General features: G+C 39.6%; 4 protein-coding genes across 7 annotated transcripts in view; 2 read left to right on the forward strand and 2 right to left on the reverse strand.

Annotated features, from left to right (window-relative positions):
- The first annotated feature begins 1,494 nt into the window (after window positions 1-1,494).
- Window positions 1,495-4,079, forward strand: LOC140370009 (porphobilinogen deaminase-like). The gene is made up of 5 exons (XM_072456996.1): window positions 1,495-1,568; window positions 1,646-1,765; window positions 1,832-1,885; window positions 3,743-3,829; window positions 3,918-4,079. The coding sequence occupies exons 1-5, from the start codon at window positions 1,551-1,553 to the stop codon at window positions 4,077-4,079; spliced, it is 441 nt and encodes a 146-aa protein (XP_072313097.1). The 5' UTR covers window positions 1,495-1,550.
- Window positions 4,080-5,124: 1,045 nt separating this feature from the next.
- Window positions 5,125-15,528, reverse strand: LOC140367798 (coatomer subunit delta). Its single transcript, XM_072454470.1, has 10 exons — window positions 15,340-15,528; window positions 14,058-14,321; window positions 13,663-13,842; window positions 13,338-13,540; window positions 12,130-12,291; window positions 9,841-10,006; window positions 9,188-9,335; window positions 8,999-9,107; window positions 7,671-7,875; window positions 5,125-7,258 (listed from the first exon to the last, which is right to left on the reverse strand). The coding sequence occupies exons 1-10, from the start codon at window positions 15,340-15,342 to the stop codon at window positions 7,169-7,171; spliced, it is 1,530 nt and encodes a 509-aa protein (XP_072310571.1). The 5' UTR covers window positions 15,343-15,528; the 3' UTR covers window positions 5,125-7,168.
- A 1,077-nt stretch (window positions 15,529-16,605) lies between these two features.
- On the forward strand, window positions 16,606-24,349 carry LOC140367806 (porphobilinogen deaminase-like). 3 transcript variants are annotated; one of them, XM_072454492.1, is made up of 14 exons: window positions 16,606-16,791; window positions 18,593-18,646; window positions 18,867-18,939; window positions 19,682-19,731; window positions 19,808-19,863; window positions 20,898-20,975; window positions 21,262-21,339; window positions 21,410-21,485; window positions 21,617-21,730; window positions 22,320-22,358; window positions 22,449-22,568; window positions 22,649-22,702; window positions 23,210-23,296; window positions 23,385-24,349. In XM_072454492.1, the coding sequence occupies exons 1-14, from the start codon at window positions 16,768-16,770 to the stop codon at window positions 23,556-23,558; spliced, it is 1,077 nt and encodes a 358-aa protein (XP_072310593.1). In that variant the 5' UTR covers window positions 16,606-16,767; the 3' UTR covers window positions 23,559-24,349. The 3 variants fall into 3 exon arrangements, with proteins under 3 accessions (XP_072310593.1, XP_072310603.1, XP_072310585.1); XM_072454502.1 differs by lacking the exon at window positions 16,606-16,791 and adding an exon at window positions 18,299-18,502 and having other exon boundaries at window positions 23,391-24,349; XM_072454484.1 differs by lacking the exon at window positions 16,606-16,791 and adding an exon at window positions 18,302-18,502.
- Window positions 24,350-24,979: 630 nt separating this feature from the next.
- Window positions 24,980-27,927, reverse strand: part of ubash3bb (ubiquitin associated and SH3 domain containing Bb) — a 41,026-nt gene continuing 38,078 nt past the window's right edge. For both annotated transcript variants that reach the window (XM_072454528.1, XM_072454518.1), the window contains exon 14: window positions 24,980-27,276. In XM_072454528.1, the coding sequence (XP_072310629.1) occupies window positions 27,139-27,276 (138 nt within the window). In that variant the 3' untranslated portion in view covers window positions 24,980-27,138. The remainder of the gene's footprint in view (window positions 27,277-27,927) is intronic.

Genomic DNA, 27,927 nt, shown 5'->3' on the forward strand with positions numbered 1-27,927 from the left:
GCCTCAGCTGCAGCCTCTGCCGCAGCCTCAGCTGCAGCATCATCTTCGGCCGCAGCATCAGCTGCAGCCTCAGCTGATCATGAGTGCTAGTGCAGCCTCTGCAGCACAGTAAGCCGGGAGGCTTTTTTAACAGTAAGAGCACAGACTACACACAGTTACTTTGATGTAAAATGAGCACAAGAATACCTTGGACGAAATAAAAATCAGGCCTTAGGGTACATTATTACAAAGATGTAACAGAAGATAGTGCCTGAAAAAGCATATGACCTCGGAGAGTTTAACTGCTCAGGAGTTGAGTGTTGAAACAATGAGTGAAAAAAGGAAATTAAACACAATTAAAGTTATACACAATTGGACAAAAAACAGCAGCTTTTCATAGTTCAAAAGTCAGAAGAATGATGATATGACATCATATATGACCAATATTACTATGGCCCACTCTGTTGTACAGTGGGTTCTATTGGCAGACAGATGCTACTGAAGTGAACATCGGGAGTCTGTATTTCCAGCTTCAAAACTGCAATAAGTCTATTTAAAGCAAACGACATCTCATCTGCGGCACTTTATAAACATATGATACCTGAAAGTCCGAAAGAAAACACCAACTGTCCAAATACCTTGCTAATAAGGTCGCGTTTGAAGGAGCTAACTAACATTAGCTATAACTTTGTCACGACTTGCACCTCTGAGAACGCATTATAACATTTATTTATTGACCTCTATATATTGGAGTTAGGTGCATTTTGGAGGCAAAATCTATTTAATTTGTGTTGAAACTTCACTTACTTACTATAATCTTTCAGAAAGAACTACCTTGATCGGGAGTAATATTTATAATTGTTGATCAATGCTCCAAAACTGTTGTACAAAATTTGTAAAATAGTTGTTTGGTAATAGAAAATATGTACGCTTAGACTAAACCAATGAGCACTGAAGTAAATTTAAATGTTGAATCATATCACATTGTTTTTTAGCCTTAACTGTTTTGCTCAGCGTGGAAACTACGCTGCCATCATTTTGGCTGCGGCCGAGAGGATAAGCTGGGAGCACAAAATTGCACAGGTCTTTTCATTCAATTCAGTTCAGTTTATGTTTGTACAGCCCAAAATCAAATCAGCAGTTGCCTCGCAGGACTTTCCAAAGGCATTCACGTTCACAAGAATTAAGCAAAAGATAACTGTCCAAGAGCGTCCCCCGTCCTTGGACCCTCTTTCTCTGCAAAGAAAAACTACTAATACATCTACTCAAAAGGACAATGTCATTGTGTAGTAAAATAGTGGCGTCCCTCAGAAAAACATTTCACATCTTAAACACAGTTTTCTTTCTACATTTTACTTCTACGGTCACTCCTAGTATATTCATATTTAGATGCCATTTCAAACCAGTTGCCTTCCTGACAAAACCCTCTTCATATACACAAATTGAATTGATGAACTAAATGAATTACCTGCACTGATGTAATAAATACAATTAACACCCACTGAAAGATTTTAATAGGATTTCAATATATTTGTAATCTCCATTGGCAGAGTCTGGCACCAGAAGACTGCATGTATGCTGTCGGGCAGGTAAGATGCAGTTCAAACGATTTTTGTACTTCTTTATTCAAACTTGTGTTAAAAGTAAAGATTTAATGTCTGACTAGGGGGCGTTGGCCGTGGAGGTACGAGCCTGGGACACAGACATTTTGGAGATGGTTTCTGTCCTCCACGATCCAGAAACCGTTTTGAGGTGTATCGCTGAAAGGGCTTTCCTCAAACAACTGGTTTCATTCACCATTTTCCCCTTCAGTCCATGATGTTTCTCTAGTGATCACAACATTATCTTCTAGGAGGGAGGCTGCAGTGTCCCTGTGGCAGTACACACCGAAATTCGAGATTCACAGGTAGGATTTACTCCATCTCAGCCTTCAGTTATGATGAACCACCTGCAGGCACCGTGGGGATAGAAGCAGAGACGTGCGGTGAGGTTCAGGGCGAGTGACTCTTTCAGAGTCGTGGTTTACAAACGCAAATGAACCCAAAGAGCACCTTAAACGGGTCGTTCTGGACCAGAAAGTGGAGAAGCTGTGCAGGAGACTTGCATTCATTCCTCACCGTTAAAGTCCCACTAGATCCGCCCCTAGTCTCACAAAGTCAAAAAACCTTGCATATTTTGACTGGCTCAGCAGTTTTGTGTCATCAAAATGTTGTGCAATCCACTAAACCAAGAAAAGCGAGCTCACCAAAATCATCAAATGATCAAACTTGACTTTAATCCGATCACTGATGTTGTCAAATTCAAACCATTGCCTCCGTTTATCTCTGACTGACATAACTCATCCCAAAACAAACTATGCTGTTTGTTGACCGTTTGTTGCTGACTGTGCAATCTAGAAGTTTAAAATGTTTCGACATGAAAAAAATTCCAGGGCAAGTGGGAACTCAGGCCGTGTTGCTAACCACTAGGCTAAATGTTCTCTAAACAGAGTCAGTGTTTTTAGATATATCACTCTGTCTGAAGCAACCCGTTCAACTCCGGTGTAGGTCTTCCTTTAGTTATAACCTCTTGCTTTGATTGAAAATCCAGATTTGCAAAACGTTTTAACTTGGAAATGTAATCGTCCATATTGTCCGGATTCTACTTACAAAATAATAACAAAGAAGATAGAGACCTGTCCACACACGCTCAGAAGCGCCTTTTTCATGCGGCACATGTAATGATGCCTCACGGTTTTATAATGAATCTGTGAGCCTAAAACACGCTTCAGAAATACATCTCATACATTATTTAGAATATGGACGCACAGAGCACATTGTCAGGGTGTTCTATTTGTTATAAACTGAGGGAGAGAGCATCATTTGCATTGCACCAGCTCAGTTTGTGAGGAGTGTGTGTGTGCTCCAGAGGCAGAGCAGCTGCTGCCTCCTCCCTGTATCTGAAAGGCATTTTGACATTCTTATTTGAAAAAATATTGTTAGATTTCGGGTTCAAACGTAAAGAGGGTTTATAATACATACCAGATGACAAAATATTAATTATTATTATTATTTTTTTACCTCACTGGATAGAAGATGTTAGCTAAATGATCATTGTAGAAAGATGCACTTGTAGTCAACTTTCATACAAAAGTAATTCTCAATCTGCTTGGATCTGGTTCAGAAAGTTGAGAACACGCCCAAAAAATTAGCAGACAACTAAATGATCGTTGTTTTATTGACTGTATAGCAATAGTAGCAAAGATTGGTTCTTGTTTCCCAAACCCTGAATAAAAAATATCAAATTGTGTCAATGCAAACTACCAGTTAAAAGTCCTACACACACTTAAAGTAGGATGGCAAATTAAAATGCAGCTGTCAACACATGGCATTAACATCTTTATCTCTAAAAGCATAGAATGTATCAGTTATATTTGTTAGTAATGTTTTGAAGAAATTGTACTTGTTAGAGTAGTTCTTTGATTCTGACACTGCACCTTTGCATCTACTTGAGTCATATTTTTATCTAAAGTAATAGTACTCTTACTAAAAGTGTAAGAAATTGATTGGTTTTAGGATTTTGTAAATACCAAGTCTGAGCAGTATTCAATTTCAGATTTGTTTGATTACATTTACTTGAGTAATTATTGGGGTACTACATTGTACTTCTACTTCAGTAATATAATTTTAAAGTTGCTTTACTACAAACTTTGGCTACTCTGTGTGAATATAACATATTATTGCTCTTACTTACTGTATGTTCTAATATCTTCTGTAATCCCCAGCTCTACATGACGGGGGCAGTGTTTAGCCTTGACGGTTCAGACACTCTGAGGGACACCATGCAGACTAGTGTCCAAAACTCTGCTCAGGTGTGGCTCATTTTTAAACTTTGTCTTAAGTTTGAAGAAGGCCTCCGTGGTATGAACTCATCATCCATGTTTCATTCATGCTTCACAGAGCCAGGAGCAGGGCGTCGACCTCATACAGAGAGTGGGCATCACCGCCACCAGTATTTCGGGTCCTGCCCAAACCAGACGAAATCAGATATACCTATACTATCTATCTACTATCTACTCCTATAAAGAAAAGGGAAATACTTTCATAGTAGAAAAAGATTAATTTAATTTGCGTACTCTTTTATTGTTGGTGGTTGTTCATAAGTCAAATAAGCAACAGCAAATACTGACATTAAAGCTGGAAAAACAAGAAATGTTTGTGACACAGTCAGCCTTTTGGGAGGATTGTGTCACTACTATACAATAAAACAATACCTGACACTGGAGCCACAGCCAGGGACAAAAAGACTACAGCGCATTGTGAGCTCCTCTGAGAACGTGATCGGCTGCAGACTTCCATCTCTGCAGGACCTGTACGTCTCCAGGGCTCTGGGACGAGCAGGTCGGATCACAGCCGATCTCACCCTGGACATGGACTATTTGAGCCACTCCCCTCAAGCAGGAGGCCACTCCCCTTGGGCAGGAGGCCACTCCCCTCAGGCGGAAGGCCACTCCCCTTACGCAGGAGGCCACTGTCCATCCGGACCAGAACCTTCCATCACAAGAACAGTTTCTTTCCCTCGGACTCATGAACACTTCTTAAACACTGTCACTTTAACCATAATTTAATCACTCACTGCACTGTTCACTTTCTACACTACATATATCTGTACAAGTGTAAATGTGTACATATTAAGCCTATTTTTTTTTTCTTAGTGGATTTAATCTGTTTCTCTGTTGACTTATTCATTGTTTTATGTTGCACTGAATCACCAAGACAAGTTCCTATTTTTGATTTTTGCTCCTTGACAATGGCAATAAAAATGTTCTCATTCTGAAAGGATTTTATTTTGCTTCTAAAATGTAATTAATTAAAAACAAATGGTCACTTTTCTGTAAATGGGAGGGCGGAAAAAAATCTAAGTCACTAATGGTACTTTTTTTCTGTCTATACAATTATATTGTGACCTAAATAATCATTATCGATTAACCTATTAATCCAGATATGAAGTTGGATTGTTCAAAGTAATTGTTTTTACTGACAAATTGTGACAATGGTGATAACAAAAAAGCTACAAACTACATATCTTTTTAGTACAACTGGACTAATACTTATATTCAAAATATACTCCATAATGTATGTAATGATCATTTGACAAACAGGCCGCTTTACATTTTCAATAATATATTTTATTCCATTAAAGTCTTCTCTAATTGTACACTGGAATGTTAGGATTCCCCTTCAGTACTTCAGGTAAAAAGGGTCAATCTAGTCCATGTCAACCCACATCCACACAACCATGGCTAAATTGAGCTCTGGAGAAGTAGAAATGAAAAACAAGAACAAAAGTAGAAGTCAGGATCATGCTCAGGTAAGTAAAGGATGACTGGGTGTGCGCGCAAGGTCCTCTGCTGAACTGAATCTCACATTTTTAATACCTTATGGGGACCCAAGCTTAGAGGCTTGGTGTTGTTTCAGGGCTTAATTTAAATACTGTTTGGAGTACAGTAAATTAACCAGACGGAAACTTAACAGTCCATTTAAACAAGCAATTAGACAAATGAGGAGCGAGCAACTGTGTTAAAGCAACACAGATAAAGAAAACGCCAGTCGGACCCGTCTCCTGCTTCATGTCCATTTGAACTCAACCCGTTACTTAATCTAACCAAATACATTAGAGATTAATGCTGAGAAATGACAAATCATACATTGGAAATATAAAGAAATCATCAGTTTAAGGACTGGCCAGTATTCTTCCAAAGATTACAATAGTATAACAAAGCTTCTTTGTTTGGTACTAGTTTAGCGCCCCCCGTTTCTTGAAACAGTGAAACATAATCGGACCAATCTAATTTAAATGTTTACATTCCACTGAACGCATGGGACAAATATAAATTCAAAGGAGACATATTATGCTTTTTCAGATAATATTGGACTATAACATAAGTTGATAATTTTCCATTGTATATCGCAGGACGGCTCTAAATCGATGTAATAGAAAAGGGTCCACTTACTTCCTGATCAAAACTGTAGAACTAATAAGCCCCGCCTCTTCAGTGACATTTCACTGTAACAAGCAGCGGATTTTAAAATATTTGCTTTAATTGTTGTTAAGTGGAATGTGTCACTAACAGGAGTTTACATTTTTCAAACAATCTTAACTAAGAACAAGAAAGTGGGCGGGGATAGGTGAAAACAGGACTTCTCAAGCCTCAGTTGCAGAACTATATAATTATTCAAACATCCATAAATCAAAATCCAGATCAGAATAAGAAGTCTCCGTTGTACTGGCCAACTAAGCATTCCGTCTCCGAGGTGACCAGCCGCCTGTAAATGAGACCCGCCTCCTGTGCCTGACATGGCATTACAAATAAACTGACGCTTAATTGAGTCGTGTCTGCCACCTTTTGTCATGAGCAGAGTCAAAACACGACAAAAAAGCCCCAGTCCACCACTCTCCAGTCTATAACATCGTGACATTTTTTTTAATAAATGGAACAATTACTAAGGCAAAATCAGTATAAAGTAAAGCCGCTACAGTGACAGACAAAGCAACAGATCTGCAAATTTAACGCACACTAGAAGATTATGGATAAACCGTTAACAAAGTTTTTTTTTAAAAACGGTCATCGATAAACTGGCATTTTAGCCGACAGTTACCGCCCAGCCTTTAGAGGGCGCAATTTGTTTCAGCGGTGGAGCTTGACATCTGATTTCTTTCCTTATTTTCTTACCAAATGATTATTTTTGATATATTATGTCACAACTAGGTTAAGGCTAGGGCTAGGATTCGATTTGGTTTAAAAAAAAGAAGAGAGTTAAATTGGTAAAGGTCAGGGCTCCTCTTCTGGCTCCTCTGTGGCTTAGCGGCTCCAGTCATCCTCTACTTAACGTACGATCCACATTTACAGTCCCGCTCGGTGAAAATGACAGCATCAAATGTAGTTTCAGATTTTGCGTGGGTTTAAACGATATATATAGCAGATTCTCTCTTATACAAACATAAATACACCACCGCTGCGTCGCTTCGGGAACAGGAGGGCTGCCGTAGTCCTGTTGTTTGCACAGTCTGTGGTGTCGCGTACAGGGTCAGGCAGGTTTTCATTCTTTCTTCGTTGTCTTGATGTCGCCGATTTTTTTTTCCATTGCCTTTTTTTTTTTTACCCCCACCCCCCATTTTCAAAATTTGCGTTGCTTTTTTTAATGTTATTTTAAAGGATTTCGTATTTGTCGACAGCGAAGGAGGTTTCAGAGGAGAATCTAACCGAGCTGTCGTCATCTACATGGGCCACTTTAGACACCTGTGGGACACACAAAAACAAGGCTTTATTGCCACAGTTTAGAATATTGAACCTTTTTGTTGCTTTGAAGCTTCAATACATCGTTGTGGCAGTAATTGTTTCAGCAACGAGCATTAGGCCAACATTAGGCGGCAGGTGCAGGCGGAGCATGGCGGGTGCGTACGGGGAACACGGCGGGCGCGGAGCACGGCGGGTGCGTGCGCTGTCATTAATTAGTTTGTTGATGATTACGTTAGCCAATATTGCATTTGCGTAGCCCCAGTTCATTCTCATAAAACGTTTTCCTCTCCCAGTTTTATTTTGAAGCTTTAAACATTTTAATTAAATATTATTAGGCCGATATTGTTTCTTTAGCCTAATCATGTTCAATCGATAACAAACGGTAGATTAATGAAATCAAAGCCCGTCTCACCTGGATGTCACAATAGTTGCGTTTGGACACAAACGAAAGGTTGATGGGAAAGAAGTCGTTTGGTTGACCCGCAATGCTGAACTCCAAACTGCCCGTCTTGTTGTTTGCATCGATAACTGGAAGACACCACTCCAGCAGGTTTCTCCGACTATCATGTTTATATTCTCCATCCAGGTCCCCGATCACTGGAGCCCCCACACCGGACCTGAGGCACAAAACAAACATGAACACTCAGAAACGGGTTTTACATGCTACAATCATAAAAAATAAAGATTTGGCGCCAAAAAATCCTCTAATTCAGCTTTGTCTCATTTCCTCGTGGCGTGGACATGTTCATTCACATGTCAATCATAGGATGCACCTACTGCACACTTGCAGCCTCGTTGGCTCGTCCCCAGGAGAGCAGCAGTTTCCCTGGCTGCACATGCGTGGTTGATATGCCGGTGTGTGTCTAAGCGCATGGATCTATTATAATATAGTTCAAAATTAAGACGGAAGAAGACAGTTCGAGCTGGCACAGAAGAGACGGAAATCTACGGAGACGAGAGATGCGATACGATCCGTTGCGCTAATAAACAAAGGCACGTGTAGCGGCGAGGCTGTTGTGTGCGTCTGCACGGGGGCGAGTGCGCATGCGCACTTCCTCTTGAGTTCTCAGATCGGCGAAAAATCCTCCATTGTTCCTTTAAGTAACGTTTTGACACGTATTTGTTAATCCCCGTGATGTTTAAATATGCATTTGCGGGGTGTTTGAAGTGTCCATCAGCACCCTCTGCTGTCTGTGTGGAAAATCAGCCTAACAACAATTATTGACATCGACCAGAAGACAACTCTCCTGAAAACCCTGGCTCTTTTTTAATGTTTGGCTATGTGAAATGTTTTTGTATGTGATTGTACAATCGTATTATGCTTATTATGATAAAAAAGAAAAGAAAATTTGAGTGAAAAAAAAAAATCCATCTTTGTCCATTTTCTATTATGTGTTTTCACAAAGGAGCAGCAGCTCCATCTCTGCTAGTTCTGTGTTTAACAATTTTTTACATCTACATCATAAAGTAATCTCTCATTAAATGTTGTATAATAATTAGATTCAAATTGTGAAACAAAGAATAGATACATTTTTCCATTATTCATTTTTTATGCAATATTCAAATTCATGACACTGAATTTTGTATCACCATCGACAACAATCAGAACACCTAAAATAATTCAGTGCAAACTGTATGAAGTGCCTTTTCACTACATGAAATTCTTCAGTTTATTATAAACTGTTACATTAGGCAAAAAACTAAATCTAGCATTTGTTACTGGAATAACGGGCTACTTACGGCACAGGGATGCTAATTACAACATCATTGAGCTCGAGGTTTTCTTCTTGGAGCTCATATTCGATGTTGACGTCGCAGCCGGTCCCGCTCTCTGAAGGCCAGCAGTTTACTGTGGAGAAGAGGAGGCAGAGATGATGAAGAGCTCAGCCACAAAAGCCCATGTAGTTCACTGGGATCATGGAGACTCACTGGTTAGAGGTATGAGGGCCTCGTCTGTGGTCTGTAACCTCCACTTAAGAACGCCCACGTCATTGTTGACAGGGAACGACTTCTCCGGGTTTTTCAGAGCGATCACTGAGTCGGCTGTGAACAGCTTCTTGTCCACGTTAGGATGTGTCTGGGAAAATTAAAGAATCTAATTAAAATCATGGGTCAAGATTCAAACATTTTATAAATCTTGTTCTTCGATACGAACGATAAACATTTTGTTTTACAGATTAAGATTTTATTTAATAATTTCATAACAATGTACATTTATTATTGGTTGTATTGGACTAATATGAATGACTTTGGCCCAATTTTTTTTTATTTTTATGTTTTGATAGTAGGATTGAGTTCAAACATTTTAAACTTGTCTACAAGCATAAACATTTGAGAGACGATTGAACTCTGAACTGATCCAAGAATCCCATGCATTGTAGAACATCACACAGGATAATTAGTTGATTGCAAAGGGAATTAAATTAGCTAAATCTTGCAGCCCTAAGTCAGGAGTTACAAACCTTTTGATAATGACAAATTCCGGTCAGCACCCTGATGTACAGATTCTAATTCTGGCATAAGAACTGGCTTTGGTCAACACATGAGTACAATTGTTAGTGCAGGGAGAGGGCCGGACTTACTTGCAGCTGCAGTCCTTTTCCATCGTTATTGTTGACGATGAGGCGGATCCGACCGTTCTTGTCGTCTGTGACACGTAGCGTGATCATTCCCAGGACCTCCATGTTTTGAAGGCCTCCATCACGGCCACATGTCAAAGAGATCTTCTCCTCCACTCGCAGGTGTACGCTGGTGGCACAGGCACAAGTCAAATGAATGTTGCCACGTTTGAGGTAATTGGTGTTGAAGGTTGTGAATTACAGACACTAGACTCCTTCCAATACAGGATACGGTCTACAATGTTTACTTAATCTCCAGTCAGAATCAGAATCAGAATCGGTTTATCGCCATTGTCAATGAACACAATTCACAAACATAAGAACTTGTTTTGGTGATTTGGTGCAACATAAAACAATGAAAAATGATAAAACAACCTATATAAAATCAAAAAGCAAAACAATTTAAATTTGCTATGGGATAAAAGTGAGTGTTTAAGAAGTGTTCATGAGTCCAACAGCAGAGGGAAAGAAACTGTTCTCGTGGCGGAAGGTTCTGGTCCAGATGGACCGTAGCCTCCTGCGTGAGGGGAGTGGCCTCCTGCCTGAGGGAGTGGCTAAAATAGTCCATGTCCAGGGTGAGAAGGGTCGGCTGTGATCGGACCTACATGTCCTAGAGCCCTGGAGGTCCCCATGTCTAAGATGAGCCCGATGAGGGTGGTGTCGTCCGCAAACTTGATTAGTTTTACGGAGTTGTGGCTGGAGGTGCAGCAGTTTGTGAAGAGCAGGGGAGAAAGTACACAGCCCTGTGGAGCTCCTGTGCTTATAGTCCGAGTGTCTGCCCACGCACTGCCTGCATGTGGAGGATGGTGTTGAATGCAGAGCTGACGTCAGAGCCACAGGTCAAGTCCAGTGATCCGGGACTTCTTGGGGACAGGGACAATGATGGACAACTTGAAGAAGGCTGAGACATGGCATGACTCCAGGGAGGTGTTAAAAATGCCAGTGAAGACAGGGGCCAGCTCCCCTGCAGTGTCTTAAGGTGGCAGGAGTGACACCGTCTGACCCAGCAGCTTTTCCGGGAAAATACGAGACGACGCGGACGCGTATCCCGACGCGGACGCGTATCCCGATACATTTTTGAAAAAAGGGTCGTAAAAATTTACCAAAGGGGTAATGGACTTTCATGTTTATCCACAAAGCACTTATTTATAAATCCATTATGCTCTAATAACTTCATACATCCAACCAACTGATCCAAATAGAACACATTCTAGTATTCTAAGTATTGCATGTTTCTTGCCAAACAATTGGCATGGTCTGAACATGCTGCAGCAGCATCTTCTGCACAGATCAGCTTCTGATCAGGTCCACAGCTCCTACTCACCTCGGCCGAGAGGAGCGCAGCACAAACAGCAGATCAAAAGTACTATTCCACCTTGTTTAAAGCCTATGGGCCACAATTTTTTTAATTTTTTTTTTTTTTAAGGCCGTGGCTGGAGAGCCGCAGCGCGGTCAAATTGCCGCGCAGTTTCAGGGACCGCGGCATTTCCCTTATAGCCCGTTATAGCCTTATGGCTAACCCTAACCTTAACCCGGCACGGTCTAAAACGGCGCTAAAACGAGGTCAAATAGCGGCGCAGTTTCAGGAGCCGCGGCCAGCACAAAATTAACATGGCTTTTTCGGCCGCGCGCCGCAGCACTGCAGACACTCCCTTTTTTAAAAAAATTTTAATAATTTTTTTTAAATAAAAAAAAATGGCGATACTGTGACCCTAACCCTATCGATACGCGTATCGATACGGAGTGCGTGATGATATATTGCCGTATCGATATTTTGAACACAACCCTAGGGGAGGGGCTGTCAAATCTGCAATAGTAGGAGCAGATTTGCTGTGCCAGTTTTTGGTCGTCTGCAGAAGAGGGGGCTCTGGGTTTGGAGTTGGTGAAAAGCTGGAGCCTACTCCACACAGAGGTGGGGTTGTTGTTGGAGAATTGCTTCAGACACGTGTGGTACCGAGACCTAGCTCTCGACACCTCCCTGCTAAATCCATACTTTGCATCGTTGCAGCGCTCTCTACAAAGACACCAAGTAAGTACCGGCCCCGCCTCCTTTTGCTCCCTCAACTGCCTCAGTTTTGGTGTGAACCGGGGTTTGTCATTGTTGAAGTTGACTTTGGTGTGTGATGTTATAAAGCTGTCCTCCCATGCATCACAGAATCGAATGCATGACGTCACAGCGTACGTGTACTCATCTAAACTGGCTGTGGCAGCTCTGAAAACATCGAAACCGATAATCAATTGAACTCTCTGTACCTCTCGACATTGACTGGCGGCGGCAGGACTTTGGATGCATCCGAGCCTCTCTTTCCTGTGGAAGCCATGATGGTCTCACCCTCAGATTTGAGTTTGTCCACAAAGTTGTCGACCTCTTTCCCTTTAGCACCCAGCTTGAGGGCTTTGCTTGGTCCACTTGGTCTATGAGAAAAAATACAATGCATCATGAACATTACATTGAAACCAGCGATTATGTATAATGTAAAAACTAGTTCCAGGCAATGTAAAAAAGCAATTGATCTTCTTTGGCACCTTTTTTAATGTTTTGAAGTCAAATCTGTTTTGTCCAGTACAGATATTGTAAAACCAGCTCTTTTGATAAAAATGAGACCGGTATGTGCTGTGTGCAGCTAATTGTGTTTATTCCCCGCAAAACAGGAAGTGCATCATTGTTATGCCAATCGTGGGTAGCGTCAGTGTGATGTAAACTCAGAGCTGGGCTCTGAAAGTTGTGAAAGAGCGTATAAACTCATCACAGAGAATAATGAGCATGCCTTAAAGAAATGATAGAGGCGATAATTTTTGGCGAGCAATCCGAGTCTCATTTCATCGTGGCATGGACAGCCGAGTAGTTCTCCCACATGTCAATCATTCCCTGCGTGCTATTGCACACCTGCAGGCTTGTTCCCAGGACAGTAACACGTTTCCCTGGATGCGCATGCATGGTTGATATGCCGGAGTGTGTTTTTAGCAAGTTCCTTCAGTCTACAGTACAAAAATGATGACAGAGAAAGACTGTTTGAGCTGGCTCAGAAGAGACGGAAATCTGCAGGGACAAAAGATGCGATGCGATCCGTCGCGTGAATAAATAAACGCACGTGTAGCTGCAGGACTGTTTGATAGGAGGCGGCCTCACGGAAAGAACAGAAGGGTGGGGGGTGAGGGTGTGCATGCGCATTTAAAAAAAAAAAAAGAGGGACTAACAGTTGCTCGAGTTCTCAAAACGGCGACAAATCCCCTGAGCAACACATTTAGAACGCTGCAAACCGTTTTATAAGTTGTAGAAAAAGATTCAGTTGTAATAATCTGGAATTTAGACCACAAACTCATATTTCTTTATAATTTTTTTTTTTTTTTTTACTCAAACCGTGTTTTTCATGGGTTGAGTAAAAATCCGCAGGTTTAATTTCAAAATTGTAGTTCTGAGTGGTGTCCTCGATCTCATGTCAGTTTCACACAGGTCTTACCTGACAGGAGCAGGTGTGATTTTGGGTTTCTCTGGTTCGACGATGGTGTCTGTGATGATGGACCCCGACATGCTGGTCATTCCACCGCTGCCAAATCCACCGAAACCTGGGGCTTTCTTTCCAGAGCGCTCGGCGTCCCGTCTGGCCTGCTGCAACTCTTTAGCCTTTCTCCTCATCTCGGCCTTGGCCTCCCGTTCTTGAGTCTGTTGGACACAAAACGATTTTCAAACTTTTTTCCCACGGACAGATCACAGACAGATCTACTGTCCAGGACTTTTTGTTCTTCTGATTTTCACCTCACAATTTATCCATTTATTAAGATTACCTCTCTGACAGCGCGGAAAACCTTCTCTTCATGGGAGTCCATCTCTGTGAAAGTGCGGATCTGTGCCAGGTTCACGTTTTCTCTGTATCCAAGAGCCACAATCTCATCAAAGGCAAAAATCAGGTCAAAACAGTGCTCAGATATCTCCGCCTCCTCCAGCACTCGACAGTACTCTGGGATCTGCAATTAAAGTGGACTTGTTTAGAGTGTCCCCCAAGAGTGTCACTGTGAGCAAAAGATTTATCAAAGTGAGACTATTTTCTGTCTTCATTTATTTCTTAATCAATGGGTGCAGTATTAGGGACAGTATTAACAACAAAAAGTAACAGACACTTTGAGGAATCTATATTTTTAATGACGTGTGGTCATCACACTCCAGACATAAAGCCACGTACCACTCGAGAGAAGAGTCTGAGCGTCTCCAGGTCCTCCAGGATGTTGCTGTTTTTGGTGGTGATGAGCACCATGTAGAGCTTCTCCAGTGGCTGGTACACATAACGCACACTGTCTGTTTCCACAAATGTGTGCTGCTTCCCTGTGTTCATGAGTTTGGGGAAAGCCGCCAGGAGCCCCTCGATGCGTGTTCGGGTCATTTCCACGAACTGACGAGAAACTATGGCCTTACCGGCCTTGGTGCACACCGCCGCTGCCAACAGCACCTGCAAACGAGACGGAGGCAGGCCAAACATTACTGAGATGTATCATGATGAGAGATTACAGTTACAACAATAGCATTGATCCTTTGATGTATGGTGTACGATTGTGAGGTACTGTGCGACTGGAGTGCAATGGAGCATACATTTATAACTTGTCATCAGAAGTGGCCTTCAGCTAGAGACAAATTATTTTCTTTTGTCCTAATAAGTTGTATTCAGTCTTTAAAACATTCACCTCCCTGAAACCGTTTATCACTATCAGACAAAGACAAGCAGATATTACAGCTCACTTTTGTTGGGATAAATAGATTAGAGTGTATTTAAGTCTTATTTGTTATCCATGCCCATAGCATTTTGCGTAAGACACTGCTTAAGTTCATAAACATGGCCTATCACTACCGACCTTTTTGTTTTGTTTTTACCAGTAAGAGCACAGACTACATACAGTTACTTAGATGTAAAATGAGCACAAGAATACCTTGGACGAAGAAAAAAAAAAAAAATTAGGCCTTATGGTAAAAGCGTATGACCTCGGAGAGTTTAACTGCTCAGGAGTTGAGGAGTGTTGAAACAATGAGTGAAAAAAGGAAATGAAACACAAGACAAAAACAGCAGCTCTTCATAGCTCAAAAGTCAGAGAAGAAAGATGATAACATGACATAATATATGACCAATATTACTATGCCCACTCTGTTGTACAGTGGGTTTTATTGGCAGACAGGTAAAACTGCACGATCCTGGTAATGACAGGAGCTAAAGCCACAGCTAGCATCGAGTGCTACTGAACTGAACATCGGGAGTCTGCACTTCAGGCTTCAAAACTGCAATAAGTCTATTTAAAGCAAACGACATCTCATCTGCCACACTTTATAAACATATTATACCCGAAAGTCCGAAATAAAACATCAACCGTCCAAATACGTTGCTAATAAGGTCGCGTTTGAAGGAGCTAACTAGCATTAGCTTTAATTTTGTTACGACTTGCAGCTCTGAAAACGCATTATAACAGACTGTCACTCACCATGTTTGTCTCTTTCTACTGTATCGCAGTCGTACGTTCTCCGTGTTCCCCGCTAAGGTGCCTTTATCTCACAGAAGGTTGTACAGATGTGTGGAAGTTGTTGGTTGTTAGCTTCACGGCGTCAATATGGATCCGCAGCAGCGCAGAGCCACGTCTCCACCGGAAGTGCGCGGCAGCTCCGTGAAAACAGTGACGTGGGCCTGGAGTGCTGGAAGTGTTGTGTGGCAGAAAAAACACTTCTATTTACACAGCAGCTTTTCAACAGGGCTGTCACTCACGATGAGTTCAGTAGTGCGATATCTGCTGTATTTCTCTCTCTCGATAAATCGACCTGTCAAACAACAATTTCTATTGGGAGAAGTCAAAAGAATAAAGTCTATCACGTACGTGCAACTACAGCAGGTGTCGGTAATGTAACACTTGGATACCAAGCGTCACAAAGCACCAAAGAAGAAGAAGAATTCACTGTTAAAATGTCAGATGGCAGATTTCTTGACCGGGTTTATTCTGCTATTACTGGGCCTAGCCACATGACAGAAAAACTGGCATTAAGTTTCTGTCGCGTCTCTGTCGGCACAAATAAACAAAAGTGAAATTATTTTATTCACAAAAGCCTCAGAAAGTGGTGTCATTGTTTGTTATGAGAAATAGAAACGTTTGTGGATCAGAAATTATAGGTCCTTAACCTCCATCTGAGAATGTGAAGCAACTTAATGTGACAATGCGACCTATATATTAAATAAATATATATATATATATATATATATATATAATATATATATATATAATATATATATAAATATATATAAATTTATGTATATATATGAGTTTGTAAAGGTATGTATTATATTATATGTACATGTCATGTTAAGTATACTTTAAAAAAAAATAAATGCATTTTTTTTCATTTCATTTTTAACAGTAAAGTTTGTGTATATATTTCAGTACATTTTCATTATATACATGCTTCTGCTATTATTATTCCACATTGTTGAATGTTGCACCTTAACGCCAAAGCAAGTTCCTAGTTTCAGACTTTTGCTCACTGACAATGGCACTAAAACCTTTTCTGATTGTGAACTACATGCTGCCGTAGTCATTGAGCAAGACAAGTGGCTCCCGGACAGTCTTGCTCCATATGGGACATAGGGAATCCAGTGCATCAATACTTTCAAACTATGTAGTCCGTTCATCACGTTTGAACTTTTCTTCATTAGTAAAGTTGACAGTTGTCGGAAGTAGGAAATGACCTCTAACCGGCTCTGACTCGCTCGAGTCCAGTTCCGCGTTCATTCATAGCGGCCAGCGGTCGTTGGGTGTCACTGTCGGTTCATTTGGGGAAAAGTTCGTGTTTTTAAAGCTTTCTGCGTGAGATAATTGGCGTCTATCAACTGCCCAACATTCGACGGGACACATCTGATTAGCGGCATGTCGGAGGAAGCTGCCTCTGCGGTGAGTTTTCTACAAAAGTAGCCCAGCAGCACCATGCAGAAAGCACGTTCAGTTCTCCGGGGACAGCGGCCATTTCCGTGTTCTGACAGAATAGAGCCTTCTGGTTGGTCAGGCTCCAGCGTCTGTTGCTAAAGTAGGCTTTTCATTGGTTCAAAAGGGAAAAGAGGCGGGACATAACACATACCTATAAAAATATACATTTCCCCCTCAAAGAAACAGATTATTTGCGTTTTCACAGTGGTGTATGTGTGGCTCCCCTGTTCTCTCTTAGTGTATAATAACTGTGCGTAAAATATATGTAGTGTTACGTTAGAAATGTGTCTTGATCGATAAGAACTTTTAATACGTCCTGTGATGTGTGTTTAGTCTTTCATAAAACCTGTGAAAATCTGTAAAGCAATAACTTGAATGTATCTTGAGATCATTTCTTTACAGCTTGACCAACATTGTCTTACAGTTGGTTTATCAACGACTAAAGGCACATCAGTTATTCCTTATGAATAATTTGTTATTTTCTGTAACATTTATGAGAAATACTTGTATATGTATTACCGTAGTAATAGATACATCTGCTCAAATGACTCTTAATAAGCTCAAAAGGTCAAGTGACTAAAAGAGATAAAACAGTCCGCAGGCTATTAGTGCATATATCAGTGTCAGTAAATAGCCTAAATTGTGTTGTCCATAGAACAGCCCTATTGTTCTGACTACAAACTTAACTATCTTAATATTGTGCTTATTTAGAAAACAAAAAGTATTCTAGACCAGTGTTTCCCATTTGAAAACAATATTTAAAAAGGTGAAATTTAATAGCATTTCAATGTAATATGTACAACTCATCCTTATGTTTTGTTGACAATTTTTTCATAATAATTTAAAAATTGATAATGTACTGACCAACTAAATACACTTTATTTTGTATTATTTGGTTTGTTTTTACTTAGTTTTATGTTTTGTTTCGCCCTTGATTTTTTTTTTTATTGTGAAGCACTTTGGTCACTTTGAGTATTGTAAAAGGCTCTATAAATAAAGGCTGATTGATTGATGATTGATGAATGGAACTACATTTACAAAATAACCATTAGATACTTGGGAATATGAGCCAAAGTTTAGGGGCCACTCGAGACAGAAATGTTTGGGAGCCACTGTTCTAGACCATTGGTTCTGGCTGGAACAGTTTGCAGTTTTAGTATTTCATTCATAGTATTTCAGACATATCTATTCATGTTTTTGTCTTCCTTTATGTTGATCATTATTCAGAAGTACCTTATCTGTGGTTTAGGGTAATTTTAGAGCATTAATTTAGAACTGTTATAGTTCAAATATTATCTTAAAATATTCAAAACCACCGTTCCAGACCATTGAAACAAAATTAGTTGATGAGTTGCTAAAGCAGGATCTGAGTGAAGTTGCTACCGTAAGACCACACCTTTTTGCGCTGACCCTCCTTAACTGCCCCGCCCTGCCTTTATAACGGACTCATTGAATGGTACACTTATCTTTAGGAAGCAGAGATGGGTTGGGGTGGGGGTCCCGTTGAGAGGAGGGGAGAAAGACCCAAGTGTTCAGTTTCTTGAGGCTCTATGACCTCAGTCTGGCTTCTTGGTGAGACACTGCAGACTGCCTCAGGCTTACAGGCAACACAATAGGCTCTACTCTTTCTTTATTCTATACTTTTACTATGGAGAACGGACCTTACAAGTACACGAGGGTGAGACAAGCCGGAGGGATAGATTTGGTTTAAGAACTGATGTTTGGACATACTTTGGGATTTTGAGCTGTTCTGATGTTGTCTTTTCAGGATGGGAACGGAAAAGCTGTTCGAGTGATTCGGATAGGAACCCGCAAAAGCCAGGTACTGTGTGTGTGTGTGTGCGTGTGCGTGTGCGTGTGTGTGTGTGCGTGCGTGCTGCTCTTCTGTCCAACAAAGATGAGCAAAGAATTCTGATGTAACACTTTAAGTTACGTTTGTATTAAAAGAAGCATCACAAGAGTGGCGAGGGCTTCTGCCGTATCTGATCCTTTTCTACACCGTGAACAAGTAAAGGGATTTCTTTGTCTCGTTATTCTTCCAGTTGGCTTGCATTCAGACTGACAGTGTTGCAGAGAAGTTGAAAGAACTGTATCCCGAGCTCCAACTGGAAATAAGTAAGAGCTGCTTCATTCATTCAACTCACTCTTTTCTGAACTATCTCTGCTTCTTTGGGTGTGGTTTACACAGTATAACTTAGGGTAAAACTTAGGCCACAATTACGGCAGACTCTAAATTAAAAAAAATTGCAGATTAAATCAGATTGGATTTTGATCTAATCTGATCAATGTTAAATAAGGGTTGACTATATTGACAAAAATGAATATCTTGATTATTTCCCCCCCCATTATCTCAGTAACGATATTTTAGATCTGCAACTAACAGATCAATGAATCAAACAATTATTCTGTCAATTAATGTGATTAGTTGTTTAGGGCCCAAAAAGCAAAAGGCTTGTTTTTTTTTATTGATTTGATTTTTACTTAATTTGACCAGAAATAATCAAGTGATGAATAAGTGACGCTGCGTTTTAGATCATCTTCATTACAAGAAAAGCACTTGGCATGTTTTGCCATCAATTAGTTGCAATTGATTGATTTTATCACCATCCTTTGCTGTTTATACTGTATACTGGTGTTGTGCCCTTGGGCAAGGCACTTATTTTCTGGTGGTTGAAGAAGCACAGAATAACCTCATCTCCAATTCAGTAGATGTATTTCTGTGTGTGTGCGTGCTGCTCTTCTGCATGTTTATACTCTTGTGGTTAAGGCTATATTCTCATATTAAGTCCACTCTGTAGAGAGCTTTTTATTTCTGTACCATTTTAATATTAAAGACCGATTTTTCTTTCCTTTTCAGTTGGCATGACGACAATAGGAGACAGAATCTTGGACACCGCTTTATCAAAGGTGAGGCTAAACTCAATCCTCTTTGGCTTAGCCCAGCATTTGTATGTTAATATCAAGTGTTTTCCCTCACACTCAGATCGGAGAGAAGAGTTTGTTCACCAAAGAGCTGGAGAACGCCCTGGAGAAAAATGAGTGAGTGTTCCTGGTGTCATCTGCGGCTGACACTGCTTCGAAGCACAGCATTGTCTCAAACCAAACTAATCCAAAGAGGAAGCTTTACTGGGTGTTTCCCGCTCTCACACAAGTAAAAGAGAGTATTTCCAGGGCTTATCATAATGAACCAATCATCTTATCCCATTAAAGTTATTCCAAAAGTGAGTAAATCCCCAAATTATAGGTTTCTATTGGATATATTTATTGAAATTGAGTTTTCATGAAATATTTATTACTTTACTTATTTATTGGAGTTTGGTGCATTTCATTTATATGTTGTAACTTCACATTATATAATCGGTCAGAGATAACCCGACAGATCGCAAGTAATACTTACTTATAATTGTCAATCTGTCAATTTTTGTTCATCTTGAAGTTTAATTATTCAACTCCAATGTCATCCGCCTGTGTTTTAAGCGTATCACATTTGACATTTACATGGGTACTACAGGTATGCTCCTGATGACAAAACCTTTAGTATTTAGGTATTTAGTATTTCCTTTAAAAGCACTACTCTCTTTAAGACATCAATAATCATTAAAACTACAGAATATAACATTTATAATTAACAATATACAACGCCAAACTGATTTATTTATTTACTTTGGTGTGAGGAAAATCTTGAGGGTTACGCAAGACAAAAATATATATGTATTCGGAGCTCAAAAGTTCAGCCCAGTGGTTCCTAACACAGTTTATCTGCAGCAAACGTTATGTTATCTTCGTTTAGCTCTTATTACATTTGTGCAATTAAAGGTGCAAAGTTCCATGTATCGTTCGAGAGCTTGTCAAAAGTTTAATTTCTCTAACAGTGCATGGAAAAGCCAAGAAGTGTCCAGACTATTATCGCCCACTGTGTTATTACGACTCCTTCCAGTTGGTTCTGCCCACCACTTCTTCTCGCCTTTACGCCGACTTCTGATGCAGCAGATGCGGCGGCGCTGGAGAAGCACTGAATAGTTGCACTGTATTCGATTTTACTCATGTTTTATGACGCTCGTGTCTCTTTGCAGGGTGGATCTGGTGGTGCACTCGCTCAAAGACCTTCCCACCACGCTGCCTCCTGGATTCACTATTGGAGCTGTGCTTAAGTAAGTTATTTATTACTTTTTTCTTGTAGTTTGAGAAAGGTAAACACAGCCAACAAGTATTTACTGTACATTTATGGCCCAAAGTCACTGGGATGGGCTCCAGCGACCCCAAACGGGAATGAGCGGGAGAAAATCAATTAATGAACTGTACATTTAGTAATTTAAAGCTGTTATATATATTCAGGCAAAACGTGTTTTTATACTTTTTCTCCTCAATTACTAGTCAACCAATGTCCTTCAATATGTATCGAAAAGATTGCTTATTGATAAAAACTAACATTTTTAGGAGAGAAAGTCCTTCTGATGCTGTGGTGCTACACCCAAAGCACGCCAATAAGACTCTTGAGATATTGCCAGAAAACAGGTAAATATAATACATATAACATTCATACGTTGTAGTTGTAATTGCAATAATTTGCAATGGTTTCTTTCAGTGTAATTGGCACTAGTTCATTGCGACGTGCTGCCCAGTTGAAGAGAAGATACTCCCATCTGGTGTTCAAAGACATTGTATCCTTCGTAAAATATTTGTTTGGTAATAAAAAATATAGGTATGCTTCAAATAAACCCATGAACACTGAAGTAAATTTAAACTTTGAAGCATATAACATGTTTTTTTTAGCCTTAACTGTTTTGCTCAGCGTGGAAACTTGAACACTCGGTTGAAGAAGTTGGATGAGAAGGATGATTACGCTGCCATCATTTTGGCTGCGGCCGGTCTGAAGAGGATGGGCTGGGAGCACAGAATTGCACAGGTACAGGTCTTTTCATTCAATTCAGTTCAGTTTATTTTTCTACAGCCCAAAACCATAACGGCAGTAGCCTCACAGGGCGTTCACGGGCATGAAGGAAATTGATAGTGCCTAGTCCGTGTTTAAACTGTGAAATCTTTTAGACCATTTGCCTTTCCGTACTAAACCGTCTTCATATAGGCAAGCCAGGGCAATTTGTAGTGCACAATTCGTACTATTCAAAGTGCTTCACACAACAGGAAAAATTTATTAAAGTCACAAGACAAGACAGAAATTGCAAAACCTTCATTTCTATTCATTCAATTTAACAATTTTGCAATATTGGATCACACTGGCAGACACTCCAGATACTCTTTCCCATATTTTTTTGACATTGCCAGTGTGTCACATCGCTTTTAGATCCGTCCCTAGACGTCAGCGCATTATCTGCCTTGTATCTTTTACGACAAATCTCTCATTGGCGCCTCCATCTACTTATATACACTTCTCTAACGAAAAAATAATAATTATTTGCACTGATGTAATAAATACTATTGGCACCCACTAAAAGATTTTAATAGGATTTCAATATACTTGTAATCTCCATTGGCAGAGTCTGGCACCAGAAGACTGCATGTATGCTGTCGGGCAGGTAAGATGCAGTTCAAAGGATTGTTTGATTGTTCTTCTATAGTTTTTTTATTCACACTTGTGTTAAAAGTAAAGATTTATGTCTGACTAGGGGGCGTTGGCCGTGGAGGTACGAGCCCGAGACACAGACATTTTGGAGATGGTTTCTGTCCTCCACGATCCAGAAACCGTTTTGAGGTGTATCGCTGAGAGGGCTTTCCTCAAACAACTGGTACGAACGCTGACATTTCATCCACCATTTTCCCCTTCAGTCCTTGATGTTTCTCTAGTGATCACAACATTATCTTCTAGGAGGGAGGCTGCAGTGTCCCTGTGGCAGTACACACCGAAATTCGAGATTCACAGGTAGGATTTACTCCATCTCAGCCTTCAGTTATGATGAACCACCTGCAGGCACCGTGGGGATGGAAGATGGCTAAATGATCATTAAAATGCAGCTGTCAACACATGGCATTAACATCTTTATCTCTAAAAGCATAGAATGTATCAGTTATATTTGTTAGTAATGTTTTGAAGAAATTGTACTTGTTAGAGTAGTTCTTTGATTCTGACACTGCACCTTTGCATCTACTTGAGTCATATTTTTATCTAAAGTAATAGTACTCTTACTAAAAGTGTAAGAAATTGATTGGTTTTAGGATTTTGTAAATACTACAGTCTGAGCAGTATTCATTTCAGATTTGTTTGATTACATTACATTTACTTGAGTAATTATTGGGGTACTACATTGTACTTCTACTTCAGTGATATCATTTTAAAGTTGCTTTACTACAAACTTTGGCTACTCTGTGTGAATATAACATATTATTGCTCTTACTTACTGTATGTTCTAATATCTTCTGTAATCCCCAGCTCTACATGACGGGGGCAGTGTTTAGCCTTGACGGTTCAGACACTCTGAGGGACACCATGCAGACTAGTGTCCAAAACTCTGCTCAGGTGTGGCTCATTTTTAAACTTTGTCTTAAGTTTGAAGAAGGCCTCCGTGGTATGAACTCATCATCCATGTTTCATTCATGCTTCACAGAGCCAGGAGCAGGGCGTCGACCTCATACAGAGAGTGGGCATCACCGCCACCAGTATTTCGGGTCCTGCCCAAACCAGAGCGGAGCAGCTGGGAGTGGACCTGGCCACGCTGCTGCTGAGTAAAGGAGCCAAGGAGATCTTAACAGTGGCCAGGCAGCTCAACGATGCCAGATAATCCCATAGCATTGAAATCACTTAAAACACTTGACAATATACAGTAGGACAATTCTTATTGGACACAGGCCGCTGAACAGAGCTAGGTTAGATTTTTTGCCTTCAGATAATACCTCATTTATTTAATTTCCCTGCATACTGAACGCAAAAGACAAAGTGGATGACCATTTATGTTATAATGATGCCAAAGAATATTTATGGCAAATAAGGCACAAAAATATTCCAAGTGCTTTAAACAAAATGTGAGTCTTTTTTTAAATGAAAAGAGCTGGAATGTAAAAATGTACATGTTGGTCTAATCTATTTTGCTGGATTGTTGTATGAAAATTATTTTTCCAACTTGAGAAAAAGCTAAATGCAGTGCCTTCAAAGATTTGCTGTCAAATGTGGCCCCTAGTCATAGTCAAATGCCCTTAATGGTATATTTGCTCTTTGTACGATGTACTAAGATTTTAAAATAGGTAAACAAACATAGGTATTGATTATGTAATGAAAAATCTCCTGTTACATTTAGTCCATCAGTATTTTCTAATTCGTAAACAATTGCCCAATGTCAAACCTTTTATGAGTGACCTTTATGCTGTTTACATGTTTTGTGCACTGTACAGTTGTGACAGCTATTGTTTTATTGTACAGTATGTTTATAGTATATTATTGACACAATCCTCCCAAAAGGCTGACTGTGTCACAAACATTTCTTGTTTTTCCAGCTTTAATGTCATTATTAATGTATTTACTGTTGCTTATTTGACTTATGAACAAGCACTAACAATAAAAGAGTACGCAAGTAAATTCATCTTTTTCTACTATGCAAGTATTTCCCTTTTCTTTATACGAGTAGAAGGTATATTTTGTTTCGTCTGCTCTTCCTCTTCGTCTCCTCTTTCCCCATTTAGTTTCAATGTAATGAAGCTATTTATTGAAGGCAGAAGTGTCGTGAGTTTGAATCCCGACCCGGTGTCGTCCCTTCTCTCGTCCTCATTTCACGCTGAGCTTTCCTGCCTGGGCCAAAAAATCCTTAAAGAAGAACATTTGTAATAAATTTATACATGTAAATATGTGTTGTTTACCTCACCTGGATGTTGTTTGTTAAGCTGCAATGGTCCTTTGTGCAAACATCTGTCCAGTGTTTGGATGAAGACACTTGCTGATTTACATTTGAATAATAACGGAATTCAGTAAACATTTAACGGTCATTTAACAGTTATGTAACAGCTGTAGGTTTGGGTTTGTCAGGCATTTAGATTTTACACAAATATTGATTTAGCGAAACACTTTTTTGGCATGTAAAACATAACTCCAAGACAAATGATTACATCTTAAAAAAAGAAAAATTCTATATCTATATATCTATATTATATATATAATATATACATATATATATAAATTATCAGGAAAACAATTAAAACAAATGTGCATACATTCAAGTTCAGAAAAGTCCTTTAATCAAGTCTGAATTTCATGTAATACCTTTATTTTAGCATCACATGACAAATTGCAAACTATTATATTTTCCAATAACTTTACACAATTAAAATGAACAAATTGGCCATTACATATCTTTCACATTGATGTTTAGTAAATACAGATATTTTTACACCTAAATGAATTTAGACTTAAGAGGAATCCCGTTTTAGATCAACTGAAGAACTACAGCTCTGATATGAATTCATTACAATTATAACCGCACACAATCCAACTTTTCTGTTGCCAACCTGCTTATTTTGACAGAGATGTGATAGATTTACCTGGAATGTTCCACAGTATTTCACTAAGTTCATGGAAACAAGCAGATGACTCTAACAGGCCAAATTACAGGTCAGATCTGTGGAGAGGCGATCCTGCTCACAGTGAGAATGTGTGTTTTTCAACGTATTTTTGGACAATGAAGCACTTGTAAATGAATAAATGCAAGACAAGGTTTAATGCCATATTAGAGAACACTCCAGGCAAAGCAATAACATTTCCACCTGAAAAGTTACACAGTGGACCTTTAAACAACGTTGCTATTTCAGTTGTACATACAATTTCACAACATGTTCACCAAACCAGAGCTGCATATTTTAATGTTTAAATGCAGTTAACACCTGAGATACAGAGCATTAGTCATAACATGCCGTTGTCTGCGATGGGCCTTCAAAAATATTACTCTTGGACATTTAATAAATAAAATGGAAAGGAAACGGAAGACTTTATCATCCCAAAAATATAATTATTTACACCTGAACCGACATCAAACATTTAGAGGCTGCTGACCAGAATCATAAGCTACAGTATGATTGTCAATATTGCAGTTTGTGCCGCCTTCAAGTTACTTTATTTAAATATGATGCCAGAAAAGTAAAAGAGTGAACTGCACGTGCTACAAATGGGCTGTTGATCTGGGATGTTCGTCACGTCTCTGACCGGCACATAAGAAACGTATTTTATTGTCCGCTAAAGTTTCTGAGCTCTGAGCGTCTGATATGTAAAAATAAAATAATTAAATGACATGATAGATGGATGGATGGACATGCTTTGTACTGGACTGTTTGTGTATTTCAGCTTCCTGTTTATTGGTGCCATTTTGAGCACTTTTCACTGTTCAAAAGATATAAGAATAATTTGAATGGCAAAGGTGCTAATTTGTCACTCAAACCTGATAGAGTGGCAGGTTACCTCTGTACTCCCTTCTGTAATTATAACTGTATGTAGAAGTAGCTATGAAATATTCACATTTAATCTATTTTTGTTTTTTTTCTTTTAATAATAATTTGTCAAACTATAAGTCACACCTTTTTTCATAGTTTTGGCCGGGGTGCGACTTATACTTATTATTATATTTATACTTGTATACTTATACTCCGGAGCGACTTATATGTGATATTATTTTATTATTTTCACACTTGCAACCGCATTTCATACTCCAGTGCAACTTAGATGTTTTTTTCTTCTCTATTATGCATTTTTTGGCTGGTGCGACTTATACTCCGCAACTTATAGTCCGGAAAATACGGTATTTGCCAATGCAGTGACTTAAATATTCATTTGACATTAAATCCTCTATGTTAATGTATACCTGAAATGAATCAATCTAATACAAATAATTATTCAAAAACCTTGCCTCAATAAATAGTTTGGATTCAAAATGTTGGCAAAGAATGATCTAATTTAGCTGTCTAGTTATGCTCTTGTTAATGTTCAGCCCATGTTATGTGTCAAAAATACTGTTTAATGTGCATTGATATTGAACGTAAATGAACAATAACAACACTGACAAAGTAATGTAAAAATAGCAATGTAGCCATTCATTTTTACTTACTTGTAACTAAATGTGAGCGTTCATTTCTTAAATCAACTGAACCTGAGTCTTTTTACTGTTGAGAGGAAGCGCTCACTGTCCGACATACGTATCATTTCATGTGCAATCATTAAGAAAAATAAATTAAGTACGTATTATTTCACAGAAGTGGGCTCGCAACTCCTAATCCGAACTCCCTCGAGTCATGCAGCAAAAGGAAACCACGGGATCGCGCTCCAGAGTTGGCGCATCAGTCCCCTTGGAGCGTCAGTGAGCGTTAAATCATCTTTCCCCTTCCGTGTCAGTCCTGCATCAGAGTCTCCCTCCAGTCGAATGCATGGTTCGGTCCGTGAGTCAGAGGCAGGATGGGCGGGTCCACCAGCTGCCACACCCCCGTGTCCGACTGCTCCTCACTGGAACAGAAGCCCAAATATGGAATCTGGAAGGACAACAGCAGTACGGTCATGTTAAACTAATCAATGATGACAAACATAATGTAATCAGACTCAAATTGTGGAAAAAGAGGGACACGTTATGGAGGGACGGACTTGGGAAATTTAAGCTCACACAAGCGATAACTGCGATGACACCGTGTGATTTTCAGGTTTCATCAAGTGTAACGAGCAGAGAGATTGGAATAGCAATAGTCGTACATACTGTATAACAACTCTAAAAGCCAGTACACGCAAAAAAAGGTTTTGATTAATTATATTTTCTGTGTAAATCTCTTGTTTATACTTTAATTCAATGAATCGATGAAAAAGGGGCTTTCTCTAAATACGTGGGATGGGGGAAATGCCACATCGAAAGGACTTCTGCTATTTGATTGGTACTCTAAGAATCACCAACGCCAATAAAGTACATCTGGTTCCTAAGGTAAGGTAAGGTAACTTTATTTGTACCCGAGGGTAGATTTGGTTGCAGGTCAAAAAGAGTGGGCTGTTTACACACACTTCCTAATCATATAAATAAAGAAGTTCAATATGTTCAACTTCTGCCAGACCCAAAAAAGGCACCCTAAAATGTTGAAAACACTACCTGAATTTGTTGAAATTGAAAGCACCGAATGAGACACCAAGAAAAGAAAAAC

Source organism: Eucyclogobius newberryi, unplaced genomic scaffold (assembly GCF_026437365.1).
Source record: "Eucyclogobius newberryi isolate DKJ021-1_F unplaced genomic scaffold, fEucNew1.0.hap1 SCAF_10, whole genome shotgun sequence".
Classification (NCBI taxonomy): domain Eukaryota; kingdom Metazoa; phylum Chordata; class Actinopteri; order Gobiiformes; family Gobiidae; genus Eucyclogobius; species Eucyclogobius newberryi.

What these genes read in the sequence shown, in the direction of transcription:
- LOC140367798 (XM_072454470.1), bottom strand. An exon ending in ATCACACCTGCTCCTGTCAG is followed by an intron (nt 12,292 to 13,337) that starts GTAAGACCTGTG and finishes TTTTTCTCATAG; the next exon opens with ACCAAGTGGACCAAGCAAAG. An exon ending in GGCCCTCATACCTCTAACCA is followed by an intron (nt 9,108 to 9,187) that starts GTGAGTCTCCAT and finishes TCTTCTCCACAG; the next exon opens with TAAACTGCTGGCCTTCAGAG.
- LOC140367806 (XM_072454484.1), top strand. Translation starts at nt 18,473, where the DNA reads ATGGAGAACGGACCTTACAAGTACACGAGG. An exon ending in TGGACACCGCTTTATCAAAG is followed by an intron (nt 19,732 to 19,807) that starts GTGAGGCTAAAC and finishes CCTCACACTCAG; the next exon opens with ATCGGAGAGAAGAGTTTGTT. An exon ending in ACTATTGGAGCTGTGCTTAA is followed by an intron (nt 20,976 to 21,261) that starts GTAAGTTATTTA and finishes TAACATTTTTAG; the next exon opens with GAGAGAAAGTCCTTCTGATG.
- LOC140370009 (XM_072456996.1), top strand. An exon ending in GGGCTTTCCTCAAACAACTG is followed by an intron (nt 1,766 to 1,831) that starts GTTTCATTCACC and finishes ATTATCTTCTAG; the next exon opens with GAGGGAGGCTGCAGTGTCCC. An exon ending in CCGAAATTCGAGATTCACAG is followed by an intron (nt 1,886 to 3,742) that starts GTAGGATTTACT and finishes TGTAATCCCCAG; the next exon opens with CTCTACATGACGGGGGCAGT.